General features: G+C 46.8%; 1 protein-coding gene and 1 long non-coding RNA gene across 5 annotated transcripts in view; both read left to right on the forward strand.

The window, feature by feature from the left end:
- The first annotated feature begins 12,573 nt into the window (after nt 1-12,573).
- Nucleotides 12,574-16,211, forward strand: LOC125183313 (uncharacterized). 2 transcript variants are annotated; one of them, XR_007165129.2, is made up of 3 exons: nt 12,574-12,865; nt 14,300-14,405; nt 16,077-16,211. It is a non-coding gene; the product is annotated as an uncharacterized lncRNA (long non-coding RNA). The 2 variants fall into 2 exon arrangements; XR_007165128.2 differs by having other exon boundaries at nt 14,316-14,405.
- A 1,355-nt stretch (nt 16,212-17,566) lies between these two features.
- LHFPL3 (LHFPL tetraspan subfamily member 3) overlaps nt 17,567-21,296 on the forward strand; it is a 263,261-nt gene continuing 259,531 nt past the window's right edge. Inside the window, exon 1 of one of the 3 annotated variants that reach the window (XM_048068469.2) lies at nt 17,567-18,104. In XM_048068469.2, the coding sequence (XP_047924426.1) occupies nt 17,636-18,104 (469 nt within the window). In that variant the 5' untranslated portion in view covers nt 17,567-17,635. The remainder of the gene's footprint in view (nt 18,105-21,296) is intronic. The other 2 variants (XM_048068468.2, XM_048068467.2) reach the window with 2 other exon arrangements.

Raw genomic sequence — 21,296 nt, forward strand, 5'->3', positions numbered from 1 at the left:
TTGCAGAAAGATTTTGACAAATTAGAGGGGTGGGCAATCACCAACAATATAAAGTTTAACAAGAGCAAGTGCTGGACTGTGCACCTGGGACAGGGCAGCCCTGGCTGTATGTACAGACTGGAGGATGAAAGGCCGGAGGGCAGCCCTATGGAAAGGACTCTGGGGATTTTGATTGACAGAGAGTTGAACATGAGCCAGCAGTGTGCCCTGGCAGCCAAAAGGGCCAACCCATACCCTGGGGAGCATCAAGCATGGCATTGCTAGTCGGTAGAGGGCAGGGATTTTCTTTCTCCGCCCTGCACTGGTATGGCCTCACCTTGAGTACCGTGTGCAGGTTTGGGTGCCACAGTATAAGACAGACATAAAACTATTAGAGACCATCCAAAGGAGGGCTACAAAGATGGTGAAGGGCCTAGACAGAAAGACGTATGAGGAGCGGCTGAGGTGCCTTGGTTTGTTCAGCCCAGAGCAGAGCAGGCTGAGGGGAGGCCTCATGGCGGCCTGCAGCTCCCTCACGAGGGGAGCGGAGGGGCAGGCGCTGAGCTCTGCTCTCTGGGGACAGCGACAGGACCCGAGGGAACGGCATGGAGCTGGGACAGGGGAGGGTCAGGCTGGGGGTTAGGGAAAGGTTCTGCACCCAGGGGTGGTCGGGCACTGGGACAGGCTGCCCAGGGCAGTGGGCACAGCACCGAGCTGCTGGAGTTCAAGGAGCGTTTGGACAGTGCTCTCAGACACATGGTCTGATTTTTGGGTGGTCCTGTGTGGAGCCAGGAGTTGGACTTAATGATCCTTGTGGCTCCCTTCCAACTCACAATATTCTGTGACTCTGTGATTCTTTTTCTGTTCTGTCTACCTAAGCCATGTTCCTGGAGCTGACAACATGTAAGCTGCTGAGTTCTGAAGCCACCAGAACTCCACCAACATGAACCACCGAATCAGCCACAAGCTTTCAGGTGAGGCACACAACTGTCTCTTACAAGGTGTAGATAGGATGTTTAGTGTGCTGTAGATTGGGGTCCACCACTGGAAGCTGGGATTTCTGCTTGCTCCTGGAACATAAATGCTAGGTAAATCATAACCCAGTGAGGTTGGACTGTGGTCTGCTGATAACCACTGGACTGTTTCTGAAGTTTCAGTAAAAGGTAAGTCTGTTGTTGGTCTTTCAGAAGTTGTTACACCAGCTCTGTACCTTCCCTGGGAAATTGTTATGGTTCTGCAAGCTGGAAATGACCGGGGCTTTGGGCATGGCTCTGCTTGGGGCACAGTGGCTGTTCTGGTTCAGCACTGCTGGGAAAATGGTCTCATGAGCATCCTTCATTCTGCTTGCCCTAGCAGCCTGTGCAGGCAGCAACGGGTACAGATTCCTAAGCAAAATGTGTGAGAGACAGAAGGGAACCAGGCAGTTCTGCAGGTGGCAAAGAAGATGTGACATGTAAGTATTGAACAGTGGGTTCAGAGGCACAGCCTGGTCCTTCCCCTGTGTCTGCTGGACTGCTCTTTCCCAGGTTGGTGCCACCATCACTTACTGGTTGTCAGAAGCAGCACAGGATGCACCGATGAGACACAGGGTGGGAAGTCACCAAGGTGCTTGTTGAGACCAGCTCTGTCTTAGGGGACAGTTTTTTTGAGCATCCAGATGGCTGAGAGGAAGTTTGATAGCAGGAAAAGGATATGGAGCAGAAAGTGCAGACCTGGAAAAGAGTAAAAATACCCGAGAATAAGGAAAAACAAAGGTGCAGACAAGGATACCAATCTAAATAATAATTAAAAAAAAAAAAAAGAATACAGAAGAGGGAGCAGAAGCATGCAGCGAAGCCCTCAGCTGGGTCAGGTTTGCCAAACAGAAGTAATGTGGTTACCTACAACAACAAAACATTTCACAGAATCACAGAATCACCTAGGTTGGAAGAGATCTCCAAGATCACAGAGTCCAACCTCTGACCTAACACTAACGAGTCCTCCATTAAACCGTATCACTAAACTCTACATCTAAATGTCTTTTAAAGACCTCCAGGGATGGTGACTGAACCACTTCCCTGGGCAGCCTATTCCAATGCCTAACAACCCTTTTGGTAAAGAAGTTTTTCCTAGTATCCAACCTAAACCTCCCCTGGCGCAACTTTAGCCCATTCCCCCCAAAAAAGAAGCACTCACACAACCCCTGAGAATCGGCAAGAGCTGTTTATTGCCAGGACATCTTGCAGATAAGCCTGCGGGATGTCCGTGGTGTTTGGTGGCTCCAAGCTAATGCTTGCGATGGAGCCTGAGCAATGGGTAGGGGGCTCGCCGGGCACTCCTGCGATGCTGTTGGTGCTCTTGGATGGCAGAGCACAAAGAAATGCAGCGGTAGTCCCAGGTCTGTTCTGGCAGAGGTGGATCCACTTCCATCCGTTCCTCCACATCTTGTGGATCCAGCTCCATGGGCTCCGTGGTGCTGGGCAGAAGGCTAAGCCAGTCCTTGCCTGGGACTGCCCAAACGGGATGCCTTCCATCTGGAATGTTCTCAGGCCAGGGTGCCGAACCACGGGGTCGTCCAATTCCACACCTCGGTCCCATGCCACTGTTGGCTTGATTTTCATGCATGGGTCCAATGGTGCTGTCTAGTTCACAGCCATTACTGGGTCCTGCACTGTGTTCCGGACTACGGGCACGCCTCTGCTCCCCGCGGCCCTCTGCCTGATACTCCCACCTTCGCCCCAAATCACCATTGCTCCTGTGGTAAGGCCCAGGCCCCCTGTCGCTGGGTGTTTGAAGGGCCGGCCTGTTCCCCACATTGTTGCAGTGCCAATGATATCACCTGTATCTGTCTGTGGTCTGGGTGCCAGAGGTCCCTTGGGCACTGGTGTCTCTTGTGCCACCGGCGCTATCCCTCCGCCCACGACACATCTCCTTCTGCTCAGGTGCATTCCTTCTTGGTGCTTCACCGGACTGCATCGCTGTCCTCGCACACCAAGAGGCCTGCTGCTCGCCTTGCTCTTCTAGTCTGCTTCCTGCCACGCAAGCTGGCAGTCAGAGGGCCTAGATGCTCAGCGAATGGCGGGCCAGCTGCAGGGGGCCTGTTTTATAGGGCCTGCAGCCATGGCGGGGCAGTGGTGGCCACTGCGACCTCAGCAAGTCTCTGTGATGGAGTGGCCCACGCGTGGCCAAAGGTGGCTGTGTTGGGATGCCCTCACATGGACAAAGAGGAGGGTTGGGGGGGCTGAGGGTCCCTTTTCTGGGGCTGGCTCCCCTGGGCCATTTGGCTTGCCAGAGATAAAGGCTACCCCTCGGCCACAGGGACTGCCCTGCACCTCCCATCCTTAAGTCTGTTTTTTAGGTAATTTCATTCTATTCTTTATGGAAAAGAACAGAAGCAAGGTGCATCTTCAGCCCTAATTCCCATGTGTGCTTTGTGCTCCTTTACTTCCCTCTCCTAGCGCAAAGAGGGATCAGGAGACAAGTGGCCGCATCTCTGCCTGTGAAGACATCTAACAGTCTGCCTGTAGCTGTGGACGTCTCTGGTAGCCAGCTCTGGAAGGCAAACTGCTGCTGCCAATGCCACCCGCCAGCCTCCCAGGTAGGGACAGGGCGCTGAGCACTGCAGCACTCAGCATCGCTGCCTTTTGAGCCAGCTCATAGGTGTCCGTATGTGTTAGATAAACATCTTCAGCCAATTTAAGAAGCATAATTTATTCATAAATGTTTTGTGAGAAAGGCAGGCACACCTTATTCAATCTTTTATGCAGCTGACGTGATTTGCTAAGGATTTGTAACTCGCAGGTTAATAAACATCCATTTTCAAACTCCAAGAGAAGTGGACAAATGGTTACATTTAACCTCCTGCAGAGAAGATCGGGATCCTAGACACTGTAATGTTTCTTCAGTTACTTTTAACAACAACAACATATGATTATAATTTGCAGAAAGTACAGCAAAAGATTTAAAAATTTAGGAGCAGTTTTCTGTTAGAAATGCAATTGTGCTGTTTTAAAAGATTACATCAATTATATTTGAAAGGAAAATTCCTATAAATTCAAGGATGAAATGGAATCTTACATTTAATTCCTTGTAATTACCTTTGCTCTTGATATATTTAGAGGTTTGTTTACTACTTTTCTTATTTCATTTTGTGAAAACAAGGCGGATTGACAATGTCATATCAGCACTTATGACCTGAATTCTTCTGTGATTCCAGAATTTTCATTTTTGTTACCACTAGGCACAAAAATCCATCGTCAATATTGACCTTTGCAGTGGGGGACACTGTGCATGCACAGTGTGACCCGGGGAGTAGAGAACATGGTAAGGTCAGGAGAAGATGTTATGGTGGGATTTCACAGCTTCTGATTCCTTTCATGCATCCAACATCCTCAGGAGAAGGCTGAAGCAGATGAAAATCCAAGTGAGCTTTGTGCAAAACAAACTGTCTACAAATAATTGAAAGTGGTTTGTAATACAGTCTTTAATTCCAAGTCTGTCAACTTGTTAGAAGAGTCAGGATTTAATTATACTTGTGGCAAAACTTTCCCAGCATTATTGAGATTACTGGGCATGTGTTTAAAGCAGAAATTCTGCAAACCACTAATGTTAATTTTTCTTTATACATCTTGGAAAAATTGAACTTCTGTTTGAAACTTGTGGCATTTTTTAATCGTGCTAAATGGATGGCCAGCAAATTGTAGGTCAGTCAATGTTACAGTGATTCCCAGTAAAATAATGGAAAATGCTTTTTTTTTTTTTTTTTTGTCAGATTAGTGTGTCATAGGGAGATTTCCATACAGCGTTTAACCTCCTATTGTGTGACATTTTGATTTAACAGTTAATGCTATCCAATATCAATATTGCAGGTACTAAGTGGATTAAAAAGTAACTGATATGTTTTATGGGTTATTTCTGAAAGAGAATGCTTAATGGAAGAAGGTGTTTCTGAAACGATCTGCAGTAATGAGTTCCTGGCCCAGTGCTTTTTTTTTTTGCTTTTTTTTTTTTCCTTTTTAATAAAATAGGAACTGGCTAATAAAGCTTGCCAAAATTCACACACAAGCAGAATGGCAAATGATGATGAGGACTTACACAAAGTGATTCTGAACTGCTTTATAAACTGAACACATTGAAGGAAAAACAAAACAGCAACAACGACAAGCATAGAAAATGTCCTACTGCAGGCAATGACAAGATTCTTACTACAGAGATGGGGATGGGGCTTCACATTACTTGTTTAACAACATCTGACAAAAGTTAACATATCCATGAGCACAGATTGCAGTTCTGCCTGTGAAGACTGGACCCTTACATTAGGATAAACAGGACTGAAAATATTTATGGGTCATGACAGATGAAATCAGCTGACCATAAGCACTCGTGATAGCGCTGCCACTGCAAGGCTGTACTGGGAAGCTGTGGTGGTTTTACTCGGGTGGGCGGCCGAGCTCCACCACAACCGCTCTCTCACTCCCCCTCCTCAAAGAGGAACAGGAAGAAAATATGATGAAAAGGGCTCAAGGGTTGAGATAAGGACAAGGAGATTGCACAGTAGTTATCGTGATGGGCAAAACAGACTCAGCATATAGGGAGACAGTAAGATTTATTACCTATTACTAACAAGCTAGAGAAGTGAGAAACAAAGGAAAGAAACCAAAAGCACCTTCCCCCCCATCCACCCTCTTCCACCTCCTCCCCCTGAGCGGCGCAGGGGAACGGGGGAATGGGGGTTGTGGTCAGTCTGCAGCGCTTCTTCTCCACCGCTCCTTCTTGGTCACTCTCGTCCCCTGTGCTGTGGGGTCCCTCCCACGGGATGCAGTCCTTGCTGAACTGATCCGGCGTGGGCTTCCCACAGGCAGCAGCTCTTCAAGAACTGCTCCAGATATGGGTCCGTACCACGGGGTCCATCCCTCAGGAGCAAACTGCTCCAACCCGGATCCCCCACGGGCAGCAGCTCCTCCCAGACCCCCTGCTCCTGCGTGGTCTCCTCTCCACGGGCTGCAGCGTGGAACCCTGCTCCACAATTGTACTCCATGGGCTGCAGGGGGACAGCCTGCTTCACCATGGTCCTCACCACTGGCCACAGGGGACTTCTGCTCCTCCGGCGCCTGGAGCACCTCTCCCCCTCCTTCTTCACTGACCTTGGCATCTGCAAGGCTGTTCCTCACTCCTCTCTCCCAGCTGCTATCTGTGGCGCAGTGTTTTTTTTCCCTGTCTTAAATATGCTCTCACAGAGGCGCAAAACAACATCAGTTATTGGCTCAGCTCTGGTCAGCAGTGGGGCCCTTACCAAACATGGGGCAGCTTCTAGATCCTTCTCACGGAAGCCACCCCTATGGCCCCCTGCTACCAAAACCTTGCCACGTAAATCCACTACAGAAGCAAAAAAATTTTAGCTTCACTAAAGCTGGAGTCCTTGGCCTGAGCAGGTCAGCTTACATGCACCGTGTTACCTTGTCATTTATTCTGTACTTCCTAGTTAATAAAGCTGTGGGCACTGCCTAAACATTTCTTCCATCTCAAAAGTCAAAAGATTGTTGATAAATTGGCAAAGGTTCAGAAACAAGAGAGGAGAGTAAGCCACAATCTGGGAAGTGCATATTATGGTGATTAGGGATCTCTGGCAGCTTGGCTTTTTGAAAGAGTAAGAAATAACTCAATCAAGGTCTTTAGGTATGTACGTGGGAAGCAGAAAGCATCTGCTACATTACAGCTCTGTCATCTATAAGGCAAAGGTATAACAAAATGTAATACCTGGAAGCTGAACCTAGACAAACAATTATCATTATTTAGTATCTTAAATCTTGTCACAGACTGTCCCTAGACACTTTCTTAGTCAAGTAGATCTGCAAAACAGATCTAATATTCCAGTCTAGCATGTAGATTTTTTAGCCCACATTTAGCTTCTGATGAGTTACTGTCCTCAGCTCTAGGGTCCCCAGGCAAGGCACAGCAAGGAACACTACAAAGGAAATAACCACAGTATTTTTTTACTCAGAATAGTTTTCCTTTATGAGTTGCAGCATTTGAAACTTGCAAAGCCTGAAGGCAGCTTCCCTCTGCCAGGTCACCCTGAGCCCAGGCATGTCAACTGTAGGATTTGTGCCTGAGACCAGTAAGGGACTACTCAGCTGTTTGAGACATGGGACTTGCAGGGACCATTCTGAGTCACTGAGTCTGAGAAATATTTGCAGAACTGCTACTCTACCTACCAGCAGAGAGCCTGTCCCACTGCCCTCCATCCCAAATCAGTTGAGCCAGAGAAAAGATCAAAAACTACATCTGATCTTCCCAAAAGAAGACATCAGGACAGACTGAGGATGTCTCCCATGTCCTAATTTTCCACTAGTACCAATGGTTGGGTATGTTATTCAATTCAGCAGTGGATGAAGAAGCTGCACAGAGAGATCTGAGTGTCACCGCTTGATTTCCAGAAGGAAAACCCGCATTTGGCTCAATTAAGGTTGGACTAGATGATCTTAGAGGTCTTTTCCAACCTGAATGATTCTATGATTCTATGAACCCTTCACTACTCCTTGGCCAGGGCATTTCCCATGATGGTAGCAAGGACAGAGGTTCCTGGGTGCCTCTGGCCTCTGCCCATCATGGGCTTCTGCAGATAGACAGCCCGCAGGGCCCTGCACTAATAACCTCACTGGTACATCAGGCAAACCCTGGGTGCTGCTGGTGGACCTCAACAGCTTTGTCGCAGGTGCTCAGCCCCTGGTGGCTGGTGAGGACCAAGCCAGTGCTATCAAATGGGTGCTCTGACCCATGACGACTTCTACAGGACTTTGGTGAGACAAAAAGGGATTTGTTGCTTGACAGAAAAAGCCTCAAATCTGTCAGATGTTTTCCTAAATACACGTGTTGGAGACCAAACACATGTTTTTGGTGTGGAGGCAGGAAGTTCTGGGTGACTTGATATGACCTGTGTTTTGCCGAAGAGTCTATTACATTGAGTTCTCTAAAAAGTTACATTATGAATCAAAAATCAATTCACATGCTGAGAAATTCATTTTGAGGAATAGTACAAGGGGAATAAAAAACAAACCAGAACTGCTCTGTTCCAATATTTTCAAAATGAAATGGTCTTGGTTTTCTTATCTAATACTGTTTCTTTCTAAAATTGATCTGTTTCATTTTAATAAATGGCAAAAATATGTGAAAATGGAATAATATATCTGATTGGATATTAGTTTTCCCTAATTTATTTTCACTTTGGCCACCAAACAGAAAAATCTATTATTCTCACAACTCAATTCACTATAAATAAGTGCCTCTCTTCCAACACACTGCTCTCCACAGCCTTCTGCTCTGTTATGGAAACTTGCTTTTGCCAGATATAGTAATTTGTGGTTCTCCCCAGATGCTATCTTCTTATAGTTTCATTCACATTAAGTTCCCCTTCATTTTTTCTACTGTTAGTTGTGATTGCAACTAGTTAGCCTCTACTGCAAGTTTCATTAACATGATGTTTATTGCCTCCTTCAGATAATGAAGCTATTAATTAAAATTGTATCTAACAAGGACCCACTGGGTATGTGAATAAATATTGCTTCAACATGGTTAAATATTGTTTTTTATCATATTTGTTGTCTTTCCAAAGGTTTTCAGAATGCATGGTACTAAGGCCAGCCAAGCCACTTGGAATATTTTGAGCAAGTCTTTCAAAGAAATCAGAACGCAGCCCCCCTTCCCTCATACTGCCCCGTCACTGGAAAAAAACTGTATGTTGGGTAAAACTTGCACTCTGTTAACTCCTATTGTTTACTGATCATCGGTTTCATTAGCCTGTTCATTTTAGTGGTTATCTCCATCCATTTTCTCCATTATGCACACCTAGTTTATGCAAAGAGTGTGTAGTATTGCCAATGTCCCACCGTGAAACTCTTGATACTTTTTTCAGAGCTATTGAAGTGTTGGCTCTACTCAACAGCTCTTTTCCTCAGTGCAACCATTAAAATGGAGAACAGGTTTAGAGACGTTTTTGAGTGAAAGATTATTTCAGCAGTACACATGAAGTAAACATTTATTCAAATGACATCCTGGAGCTAAAAATGAGTTAAAATTCCCGAAGCCTGTTAGCAGCAGGAGAAAGACCAAGGGACTGCAGGAAGTGGTGTTTCATTTCTCAGAGGAAAGGGAAAATTATAACAGTTGACACCAGGACTGAAAATCGTAATTTTTGTTTTTCTTCACCGTGAATGTCAAATTTGGTTATACTATTAACACCATTAACATTATTATAATGAGATAAGAATCCAGGTATGGAATAGGAACAGGTTGGATACCCCTTAGATGTGTTTGCTGATCAGGGGACTCCATGGAAATTACTGAGGGAATTAAAACTCTTTCAGGCAAAAAATCTGAGGCAATATCATGGTGTCCATGGGGGATAAGAAGTTTTAGAAGATTAGAAAGATTAGAAAAAGACAAATACGGTGTCTATGTTTAGAAAAGGATGAGGGAAGAATATGAACATGGAGAATAGAACTGAAAGAGTTACAGATCAGTCTGCCAAACTTTAATTCCTAGGAAAATATGGAAATATTTTTTTGTTTTGTTGTTTATGAATATATGGAAGATAAGACAGGGATGAGTAACACATAACATGGATTTATTGACGAACAATCTTGTTAGATTTAATTTATTCTGGATAAATACAAAGATACAGGTGTCCTATAACTTGTCTCTTCTAAGGCTTTTAATACCTTCTTATGTAATATTTTCATAACCAAGTGAGGTAAGGTGGTTTAGGTGAAGCTGCTGGAAGGTGAACACATAGGTAGGTGACAAGGATCACTTAAACCAGTGGCTACTCTTAGCTCACTGATATGCTGAAAGCATCTTCAGCAGTTCCACGAGAGTCTGCCTTGGGTTTGGTATTAGTCAATATTGTTATAAATGGCTTGAACAACGAAATAGGTTATATGCTTATTAATTCGTTAGATTATATTAACCTAAGTGAGCTGCAAGCACTCTGGAGACTTAAGCAGCTAAGTACATAAGCATGATGCTGTGCCCAGGTTTGTACAACCTGCTTGTCATCAGGGCTAATTAAGCACATTAACATCTTGCTAATGTGGCTACATTGCTTGCGGTAGCTGCGATATCCCTGAATGGCACTGCATTATGCCATAGAGATACTCTGTAAAAGAGAAATTCCACGCTTTTTCCATTTAATCTCCTTCCCCAGTCTGGTCCAGGTCACAGTGCTGATTTACTGGCAGGTCACTTAGGTCTGTTTAACTATTTTACCATAAATCCATCTGGAAACACAGTGGACTTAGTTGTACCATGTTGTGTAATGACAGGGTGAATGCTCGCTCTAGGCTAGAATATCATCTCGCGCAGCATGAAAAGCACTCTCTGAGGCTCCCAAGCTTCCCTTGCAGATTCCTCTAACCAAGTATTGATCATGACCTATGCATCGGAAAGGTCTGCACCGTCCCTGATACCTTGACTAGAAGAGTGGTAATTTTCTTGTTTTTCCTGAAAATATATTAGATTGCAGGCATACCGTGATTCTAGCAGATCGATGCCAGAGAAGTTAATATCACCTACTTGTACCTCACTGCTGTATAAATTAGGAACAAGCAGAAACGCTATGCAGAATCCTAACTGGCTTGTCATGCGGGTGAAGTAATTGGCCAGCTTCTGACTTACTGGAGTTTAAAATCTGGAGATCAGAAGGTCCTTTGCTACATCCTGATTGATCTGGTGTTTAACCTCCCAAGAAGAAATATTTGGAAATATATGTAATATACATTTGAATGGATTAGAACGTTAACTTAATTAAAACATGGTTTTTAACCGGTGTGAATTAGAATATGTTTAGTCATTCTTCTCTGCCTTGCAGAAAATTACCTGAGAACATCATAAGTCACATCCTGATTGCACTAATATTGTCTTGGTAAGGGCTGAGAGGGTACTTCAGCACTACCAGGTGTAATTCTTGAAAGCTTCCTTAATGTTTAGCATTGTATAGTCTTCAATTACATGGCTCCTGGTAATACCATTGCAGCCACCTCCATGTTGCTTGGGGGTCTGGAAAGAAAACCTAAAATGCATCCTGTTTGCAGAAAAGTTTATGTGCTTATCTTAAACCAGGCTGGTCCAGAGAAATATAAGGCTTTCTCCATGTGAATTCCAGCCTAGGAGACATATCTTAACTAAACTTTTATCGTAGGAAAAACATGTCTAGACACCAGCCTTCACTGCACAGCTATCTTTGAAGATGTACAGGATATAGCCTGCAGCATGGCATTTCACAGCGCCTTTAGTGTTGAATCTACTGACCCTCTGGCAAACAGCTGCCACAGCAAGGGAGCCAAAATTTCCAGCATTGCAGGAGGAGTCTCTGAAGATGTCTGTGAACGGCACAACACAGCAAGACACCTGAAAGCTCTGTCTGAGTTAATTAGCGGCACTGACGAGCAGGATGTGCTAGCAAGGCTGAGAAATGCACTGTGTGGTTGCTGATAGGACTGACCTGACCTGCTCAGAGAAGCCCTAGAGAGCAAGACACTGCACTGGGCAGTGCAGAACGTCCTTGGCATTGTAAGACAGCTTAGCAGGACCAGACAGGAAGCATTTCTTGGTGGGCAGGGACAGGAAAGTTTAGATCCCAATAGTTTTGGGGTAGATACAGTGTATTATATTAGTCATAAGAAATTTCAGAGTAGTTTTGCAACTTCTCCAAGTTACATGGGCCGAGAGAAGGAAGCTGAGCTGTGCCAAACAGTGCTGCTTTTCTTCTTCCCTCTGGATCTCAATTATTTATGGTCCCACTTTCTCTGTACTTACTTCATCACATTCATTTGTACTCCCCATCTGCCTTCCCCTTCAACAGCCATTGTTCATCCTGCTTCTTCACAGGAACCTTGAACTGAATCTCTCCTGGGTTATGGAAACCTATCGTCTGCTGCCACTGGGAGCCCTGCTACTTAACCCCTTTCCCAGTTTTGTCTTTCTTTTGAAAGCTGCTGGGATGTTTTCTTCTTTTCAGTCCTTGCTTCCACATGCAACCTAGGTACTTCTCACCTTCCTCATGTCCTTTCGCATCACTGCAGCCATTGCTCCCTGCCTGACCACCACCCTCCTGCCAGCCCCTCTCTGCCCACCAAAGCGGATTTCTTTCATTTGTACCCAATTATCTTGCTATAGGGCAGACTTTGGGATATGTGACTTTTCCCTGACAATTGCACCCCATACCCGGTTTGGGGGAAATCTGGTCCTGCAGCCTGAAGGGATGCACCTCCGGCATGGCCACGTTGTGCTTCCTGGCTCTGCCCTGTTTTATGGGTGCCCGACAGGATCCCCCTCTGTTATCACCAACATAAGATGAGCAGGATTAGATTCAAGAGAAGTGGGGTAAATCTTCTAAATTAAGTGCTCTCGAATTTTTAAGGTAGACCTATATTGGACTGTTTCTGACTGAAACTGTGATGGCAACGGCAGTTTCACTGACACCGATAACAGTAATTCCAGCCAGCCCTTTGCTGTGTCTCTCCCACAGCCGTAAACACTACAGAAATAGAAGACATGTCGATCCCCACGCCCCGAGAAGGAACATTTCACCAGCGCAGCCAGGCCCCCGGGGGGATGGAAGCCAAAATGTGCAGAAACGGTAATAAAAAAGACATAATGTAGAAGTTAATGCTTCTTGATCGACAGCAAAGGCTCATCAGTGGCGAGGCTGCGGGTTGCCACGGCGACGGGGCCGCACGCTGGGGCTGCCGCTGCTCTCGGCGCTCCCCTCCACAGCATCGCTGCTCCCAGGCTTAACGGGAAGCCTCGCTGCTCTGGGTGGTCGCCAGCCGCCAGCTGCAGCCGGTTCTGCTCCTCAGACAGCGTGGGACGTGCGTTTTGAGATGCTACCAGCGCTGGCACCCACTCAAGGGTAATCGAGCCCCAAACATGCTGAGGTTATCTCGGTCGGTAACGATGTGGCGCAGATATTCCTGCTTGGGCTCAAGGGTTGTCCCACCTTCAGCTCACGGTGAGCATAGGAAAGGAGGGAGCAGAGCAGAGACTTCAGGCTTTTCCAGCTTCTGCTTTGGGTGCCCCACGTATCCTTGCACAGGGCTGGAGGCAAGCTGGTGTAGCCTCAAGACTCCCATGGCTTGCATTTCTCCTCTTCCCACCTCGAGATTTAGGCCAGTCCAAACTAGATGACTGTGTTCTTTGGAAATGTCCACATTGATTGTGTTAATAGGTTACAATAGTTGCATGTAGCTATTTAAGTGGGCTCAGAGTGAAATTACCAATTGTGGATAGGCATCGGGTAAGCCAGTGATATCGCAGAAACTCGGGAGGGAAGTCCCAAAGAAGTGGAGCAGTTCATGTACTCTTACGTGCAGCTACAGGTATTAAAAGCTACCCAGCAGCTAGACTCAGCCATGAAACAAAAAATGAACCTCTAAGGCAAAGCTGCTTTTTAAGAGGGCCAGATGGGGGACACTGTTTGCAGAGTTGTCCAGGGACATCTCCCTCCCATGGGAGTCTGCATGTGTCCGTGTGGGCACCTTCTCACATGCTCAGCAGTTTTTTTCCAGTTCCCTCAGCTGCCATGCTGACAGCGTCCAGCCCCACCAAAACAGATCATTTACTGTCAGATGCCTTTATTGCTATTTATTCATTAACACATAATAGCCTACTACCACACACCTTCCTCATAAGCTTCTTTCTTTTCTGTGCTAAGTTCTCTTTCTTGCTAATGCTTCTCCAGCTATGCTTTCACTCCTCCTCTCCATTACCTTTCTCTTAATTTCAAGTGCGGTGAAACTAATCACACCAAGATGTGCATCTCTTCCCAGACATGGCCCATGGCCCAGAGACTGCATCCATCTGTACTTCTCACCCACAGTATGGGAAGGTTTGCCTGCCACAGCGTACAGCCCTTCCCCTAAGCACTCCAGACAGACAAACTGCTTAAGCTGCTCCACCACAGCAAAAGCTTGATTAGTTCCAAAGAGAGTAGGTTATTGGAGACATAAACCAAGCAGCATCCTTTATTTTATGCTTTGTGTAATGATCTATACACATAAAAAATGAGGACATTGTGATCTGATAAACTGATCAATAAGTAAGGATTATATCCTTACTTGAATATCCTTATATATCCTTAGTTAATCCTTTTAAGGATTATATAAATTCATTTTAAACTTGCCCATTTTATAACCACACACGCACACAAAAATGTTTCTAAAAATAACATTATTCCTGTAAAATCCAGTATTCAATAGGATGTGCCAAAAAAAAAGAGCTGTCCATAGCACATGACTTGCATCTCCTTTATTGTGTGTTGCATACTTCCTTGCTAATTTGTAAACAGGATCCTGCCTTACCAGGTGCGTGAGACTGTGTCTGCTGTCAAGAAAGATCATGATGATGAGAATCCTGCCTCATCTTTTGAAGAAGCTTTTGGGGAAAAGCCTGGCGTAAGTAGTTTAAGATGTGTACTTTTTTAGATGAAACTAGATGGCAGCCACATAGCTGGGACTCAGTTAATTTCCAAGGAGAAAAAAATAGTGAAGGTATGAAGAGGATTGTTGGAGAGAAAGGATAATCTTCTGAAGATTAAGATGATGAATGCCGTCCTGAAGAGTTTGAGACTATCCCTGCTTCCACCACAGACTTTTTGTGTGATGGCAGGCAAGATGTTTAAAACCTTTATAGATGAACAGCAACTCAGTGTGGCTCCTACTAAGGCCTCGTTTGGAGAAGTGCTGCAAACAAAATCCATGGGAGCTCTGCTTTGAGAAATGAAGTCCCAGCTGTCTTTTACCTTAACTGTTCTGTCCAGAATATACCAGCCTCCTATCTCATAGAGACATGATGTTTTCCAAGACTGTGAAGCACCCATATAATTGTGATAAGAAGCATAAAAAAGCATCCTAAGCCTGTCTTCAGTGGCAAATACAAAGTGCAGTAAAGCAAATCTGGGCTGCACATTGAGCAGGGAGAGAAAAACAAACTCTGGAGAAGCTTCTCATCAAGTAGCAACTGCCAGTGCTGTAAATCAAATGAGCAAGGATGCCTGTAGAAAAGTAAGTGATTATGTTATTAGAAAATATATCATAGTAAACAAATACAAAAGAACCAATTAAGGATTGCACAGATAACCTTTATCTTGTCTTTTTTTTTTTTGATTTTGAATCTTAATCAAGCTCTTCTGCATTTTTGCTTATGTTTCCATTCATCATTTACAAAAACACCAGTGCTATTTCTTCGTGTGACAGAATATTGATACCACTGGGTTAATTACATTGGAAGGAACTTTTGAATCCAACATAGAAGGGTTTGCCATTTGAACTCCTGGAGTAATAGATCAAGGATTCACAATTTATTATCCTCTAGAGATTAACACTAGAAGGAGATGGGACTAGAAGAAGATGGGATTGAATTTCACAGAAATTTCTGATTCTGAGGATTCAAAGTTCTAGTGAGGGACACATTTGGAGTGACTCAGGTGCCCCCCAAAAAATAGATACCTAGTACCACTTTACCATTTCAGGTGTGCTAAACTGAAGGGCTAGTGGGTATTGTTTAGAGTTGATGTGAAATCTCTGCCTTTTTGATGCTGGAAGCAAGAGAGGCATCCTAGGACAACCAGAGCGGCCACAAACCAGATACAGGATTCCTATCTCCTTTCCCACACTCTTTCACTCAGCTTGTGGACACAGTCCTAGTCCCTTCCCCTGTTTCTGTCCTCTCCCTTTCTTGTCCAGTCTGGCTCCCATGTTGCCCTCCCCACCTGAGTCTGACTCTTCTTCCCCAGCTCCTCCTCCAGTCTCAGGATTTCCACCTCCCCAGTTCCCTTGGCCCACCTGTTCTGCAGAGCACCTCTTTTCTACTCTCCTGTCTCCTTCCAAGGTCTGTACCTCTTCCTCCTGTCACCCTGGTTCCAGGTTTCACCTTCTTTGTGTGCACATGCTCAGGCCAACTATCCCCAACCCTCTCATTCAACCCACACCCCCACTACCTCCTTTCTGAGCTCTCAGAACTCCTCACCCAACTCCCACTCTGACCTCCATCCCTGAATTGTTTGTCCTGGATGCCTTCAGGCTTGGCCCTAATCCTTTCTATCTCTGTGCGTGATGGCCCCTTAGAGCACCGGGATGTCAGGCATCCTATGGGACCTGTCCAGCTAATCCCAGCCTGGAGACAAGAGGAACAAGCACTGAAGGGCAAGACCATCCTTCCTCCTTCAGCTACCCTCCGAAGGCAGCAGATGAGCAGTCTGGTCACACATCCTAGGAGCAAGATGAGGCGGAGTGAGGTGTAAAAAAATGATGTGCGTTTTTTTTCGAACAGCCCGTACTTTTTGCCAGTTGTCTGAGAAATCAAACTTTGTCTGAAGCGTCTGAAAAGCTGTAACAGATGACAGGGAGGATTCCCACATGCGTCTCTCCTGCCGGGGGCTGATCATCACTAATATTTCATCGCATGCGGCCCTCTGCCGGCTCTGGGTCCGCACAGCCACTTCCCCACACGTCCCCACCGCTCCGGCTGAGGCGCCTCTCAGGGGAGAACAATCTTCAAAGAGCTCTATATATGCACCATCAATTATTATTATTAACTCAGGCTCAATGCACAGGTCGGGGACTGTGAATCCAAGTGTCACTGGCATATGAATGATTATTACCAGATGCTAATTGCTCATTAATATATGCTCATTACTGCTGCATGCCAAAACGTTCAAGGTGCAGCGTGCCAGGCCGACGTCGCTTGACTGGAGCTGAGCGGCTTTTCCGCGCTGGTGTCACCTCCTGCTCCGCACCGAACCCCTCCAGGAGCAGCGGCCTCGGCACCGCTGCTGTTTTGGGGCGATTCTGGCCTGTTTGCACAGCGATGGTCTTCTCCGGAGCCCGCTGCTGCCTCCCCACCCCATGAGGAGGGAAGCGAGCCCAGACGATTCCCTGCCTTTGGCGGCTTTTACCTCAGCCTGGCAGGGGTTTGGTGTGGGGAAGAGGGGAGCACCTGCGCTCCGCAGGAGGGCACTGCTCGCCCCACCGCAGCTAGAGGAGCACTTACAGCTCCACGGCTGGCAAAGGAACAGCTAACACAGGTTTAAAAGAAATAAACCAAAACCCAAAGGGGTGTGTGTGTGTGTTGGGGGGGGGAGGGGGGGGCGGTTAAACTTTAAAATGTTGCCTGAACGCCTCCCCTGGGATATGCCACCCGACCAGGCACCCCCAGCCGGGCAACGAGCCCCTGAGGGGATGGCGGCTCCCCTCAGCCCGCCCGCGCCCCACGGCGGCCGCCACCTCAGCGCCTCCGCGGGGCTCTCCCGCTCTGGGCGCCCCTTTCCCCGGGACGTGAGGGCTCCGAGGGCCCCGCCGCCGCCTCAGGCGTGTCCCGCTCCGCCCCCACCCCACACACCGCCGCCACCCTCCCCTCCGCCGCGGGCCGCGGTTGCGCAGGGCGGCGGGGCGCCGGCGGCCCCGCGGCGGGCAGGGCGGCGGGCGGCAGCGCGGAGCCCCGGCAGGCGGCGGCGGGCCATGTTGGAGCTGCCGCTGGCCTGAAGCCCGGCGGAGGGGCGCGTCGCGTCGAGAGGAGTGAGCGGGGAGGAGGAGGAGGAGGAGGAGGAGAAGGAGGAGGAGGAGGAGGAGGAGGAGGAGGAGGAGGAGGAGGAGGAGGAAGGGGAGGGGGGATCTTCTCGGCGAGGATGCCCGGAGCGGCTGCAGGGACGGCGGCGACGGGAGCGGGCTCGGCAGGAGCGGCAGCAGCGGGGATGCTCCCGGCTCAGGAGGCGGCCAAGATCTACCACACCAACTACGTGCGGAACTCGCGGGCCATCGGCGTGCTCTGGGCCATCTTCACCATCTGCTTTGCCATCGTCAACGTGGTGTGCTTCATCCAGCCCTACTGGATCGGGGACGGCGTGGACACCCCGCAGGCGGGCTACTTCGGGCTCTTCCACTACTGCATCGGCAACGGCTTCAGCCGGGAACTCACCTGCCGGGGCAGCTTCACGGACTTCTCCAGCCTGCCCTCGGGAGCCTTCAAAGCTGCCTCCTTCTTCATCGGGCTCTCGATGATGCTCATCATCGCCTGCATCGTCTGCTTCATCCTCTTCTTCTTCTGCAACACGGCCACCGTCTACAAGATCTGCGCCTGGATGCAGCTCACCTCGGGTGAGTGCGGGCAGCGGCCCCGGCCCGGGGGGGGGGGGGCTCGGCGGGGGGCAGCAGGAGACCCCCCCCCCCTCCCCGGTCCCCTCCTCCGTCCCTTGGGGCTTGTGGTGGGGAGGAGATGGAGGCGTGGGGGCGCCTCGGGCAGCTGAGGGGCGAGGGAGGTCGGCGAGGGATGCTGCCGGCCGGCTGGAAGGGCAGCCGAGGTCATCGGGGTTCGAGAGCTGGGCTTGGGGTCTGGGTCTTCTCCTGCCGTGCTCAAGGCTTCTGTTCCTCCGTGGGTTAGGAGCGCAAAAAAAAAAAATGCCGTCTCAGGCACTGGTTTTGGCTCAGGAGGGCTCCCGACTTCATTTGACTTTCCCCATCGCATCCCGAGTCTCCCCGAGGAAAGCGCATGATGAGAAGGAGGGAGAACACCAGGACACCCCTTGTGCATTTCCAGCACATCTCTCCTGAGTTATGGAGATCTGGCCAGCTGTGGGCAGCGGGCAGGCAGAGGGGGAGTAAAGAATGGGCTCTGGAGTTGAGACAGGAATAAAACCAGTTTCAGTAAGGTAGAAAAGATCAAACCTCAAATAATTCTGGGGGAAAAAAGTCTGAAGTCAAAGCATACCTTCTGCTCGTCTTCCCGATCGGACCCTGAAATTGAGAAGTTTGGGGTTTGCTGTTAGGGAAGCAGAGCCAGATGTCTCCAAAATGGGCTCACGGGCACTTTTTCAGTCCCCCAAATTGACCTACATTCATTGCAGTTCATGAGCAATAATTCTTCCGAGTTCTTTGCCAAGCAGCTTCAGCATTGTTCAATTTGCCACCTTGTCCATGAGGCTTACTGGAAATTTCTGGTTTGGGTGAAACAGCTTTATCCATTTCTCCGTGAGATGCCGTTTATATGCGTGTTCTGTGTATTTTATGCTGTTTCTGTTACTTATGTTTCTGTGCAGTTTCTTTCATTATCACTTGGGGACTGATCTGCAGTCGCTTGAGATTGGTAGATTTCCCCTCAGTCCCAGCGGGACTAGGACAGGGTTCATTTTCTCTGCATTGGGATTCCTATTTGACGTTGGTAGCTACTTTTTCTGTTCAATAACACGCATTCTGATACGGTGTTGTTAATTGTACATAGTCATGTCACTTGGCTCCAGGCAGAGCAAACTGTTTCATCTTTGCACCACTGACGTCTCCTCTGCTCCATTAAGGACTTTTGCTTTCAGCTGTCTCCTCTCCTTACTGCTCCGCTGCTGAAGGGTGGCATGAATATTTACCAGTTTGGTGCATCCTCAGCCTGTTTTGTTTGTGCCCCATATGCAGCAGGACAGCGCAATTTCCAAATCTCTTATACTTACTGACATCAGGGATAACAGTGTTTTATTCATATGGTTCTACTGTTTTATGCCACTAGAAGGTAGATAAAAATGAATCTGCCTCCTTTGCTGCATTTCTGCTCAGGTGAATAATAATGTTTAGAAACCAGTGCATGCAGCTGACCCACAGGAGCCCAACCAGGGTACAGCATCCTGCACATGTGCAGGCATGACATTAGAGATATGTTTTCAGACAAAATAACATGGAATTATCATCTCTGAAGCTAGTCAATGTGCTGTTGGCATTAAAAGTTAACAAAATGAGTTTTACATCAGTAGCAGAACCAATTTTCAGCTGCTTAACTCCAAAATTAGAACAATAGGGGAATAATTCTATAGCAGGTGATTAGTGGCCATCATTCCCAGCTTGTACCCAAATGCCCCTAAAGAACTGTAACAATATTGGCTATTGCAAGAGGCTGATTTTGTTGTTTGATGAATGTTGTAACATAATTTAGCATTTACCTGACTGTACGTTTCTGTGTTACCTCAAAAAAGTTTCCTCAAAAGGAGAGAAAGCTATCAGAAAATCTGTGTTGGTTTGGGTTGCATCCTTTGAAGAAGAAAGCTATGGTGATGGGACAGAAGTGTAATGTAGAGCAAAATGTGCAGGACAAGAGAGTTTTAATGAGTTCTGATAGTTTTCCTGTAAGTTATATGATCTGCTTCCGTTACTATTTTATTGTTTTGAGAGTATAAGTGATGAGCAATAACAAGCTTAAGATGCTTATCTCCCAGGTAACAATATAGTAAAGTCAACCACATATGCATGTACTTCTGCATAGTACAGGAGCAAAATTGAACCTGAAGTAGTAAAATAAACAAGTATGTGAGTGTAGCTTTGATTTTGCTTATTATGGACCTTAGTAATGTGAGTATCGTTAGATCATACAATAATACTTCATGTAATTTAAATGTCCTTGGAAGTTCGTTTTCAACATGGGGTCATGCTTGATTTAGGATTGCAAATAATAGCTCAGGATCTCAGTTCTTTAAAAGAAACATTTTGATCCCATTCTCAACCGCATGAGTCATTATAACTCGTCAGCATGATATAGCTCTTGTTTTGAAGAGGTGCTTTTAAATAAGGAAAAGGTAAGCAATATCTTAAGCACATGCATTTTGAATCAGTGTCTCTATCTAATCATGTCAATAAACACAATTAAACAGAAAAATTGTAGAACAAAAGGTATTTTCTGTGTGTATGTGAGTACATCATACGTTAGGCTCCTGTATGCTTTTGCCATTGCTTATATTGTTTTGTTTTGCTCCATGTACTTATTGCTGTCAGGGTGTGCTTCATATATTGAGAGCCAGTGTTGAAAGCCTCATTCTCCAGCCTCTAGCCTCCCCTGCAGTTTCAAAATTATACGTATGAATGCTGGCACGTACACTTAGCTGATTTGAGCAGCTGTACGAACAAAACCACTTAGTGAATGCATTAGAGATGAGGTGTTATTGCTCTTTAATACGCTGCATTTAAAGTTTGCAAGGAACCTCACAAATAAAGACTTTTATTGAGACCTACTCCTAGATAAGTTAAATAAATTACACTTCAGTTTTGCTGTGATTTGTTTTGTTATTAGATATTTGTCGTTACTTTTTCCTTTACTGTGATGTTGCAAGTTACAGAGAAGATAAAACCATGCAAAGCTAAAGAAAGGCATAGAAATGTTCCCTGGACAAGTAAGATAAAGCCAACCTGTGTGCTTTTCAGTAGGTACCTGAGTCCATGTGTGCAGTAAGAGGACAATTGGACAAAACAACCATACTGTGCCAAACCTCAGGCCTGCCCAGTCCCGTGTCTTGTCTACACAGCCGCCTGTAATGTGCC

Source organism: Anser cygnoides, chromosome 1, assembly GCF_040182565.1.
Source record: "Anser cygnoides isolate HZ-2024a breed goose chromosome 1, Taihu_goose_T2T_genome, whole genome shotgun sequence".
NCBI classification, from domain to species: domain Eukaryota; kingdom Metazoa; phylum Chordata; class Aves; order Anseriformes; family Anatidae; genus Anser; species Anser cygnoides.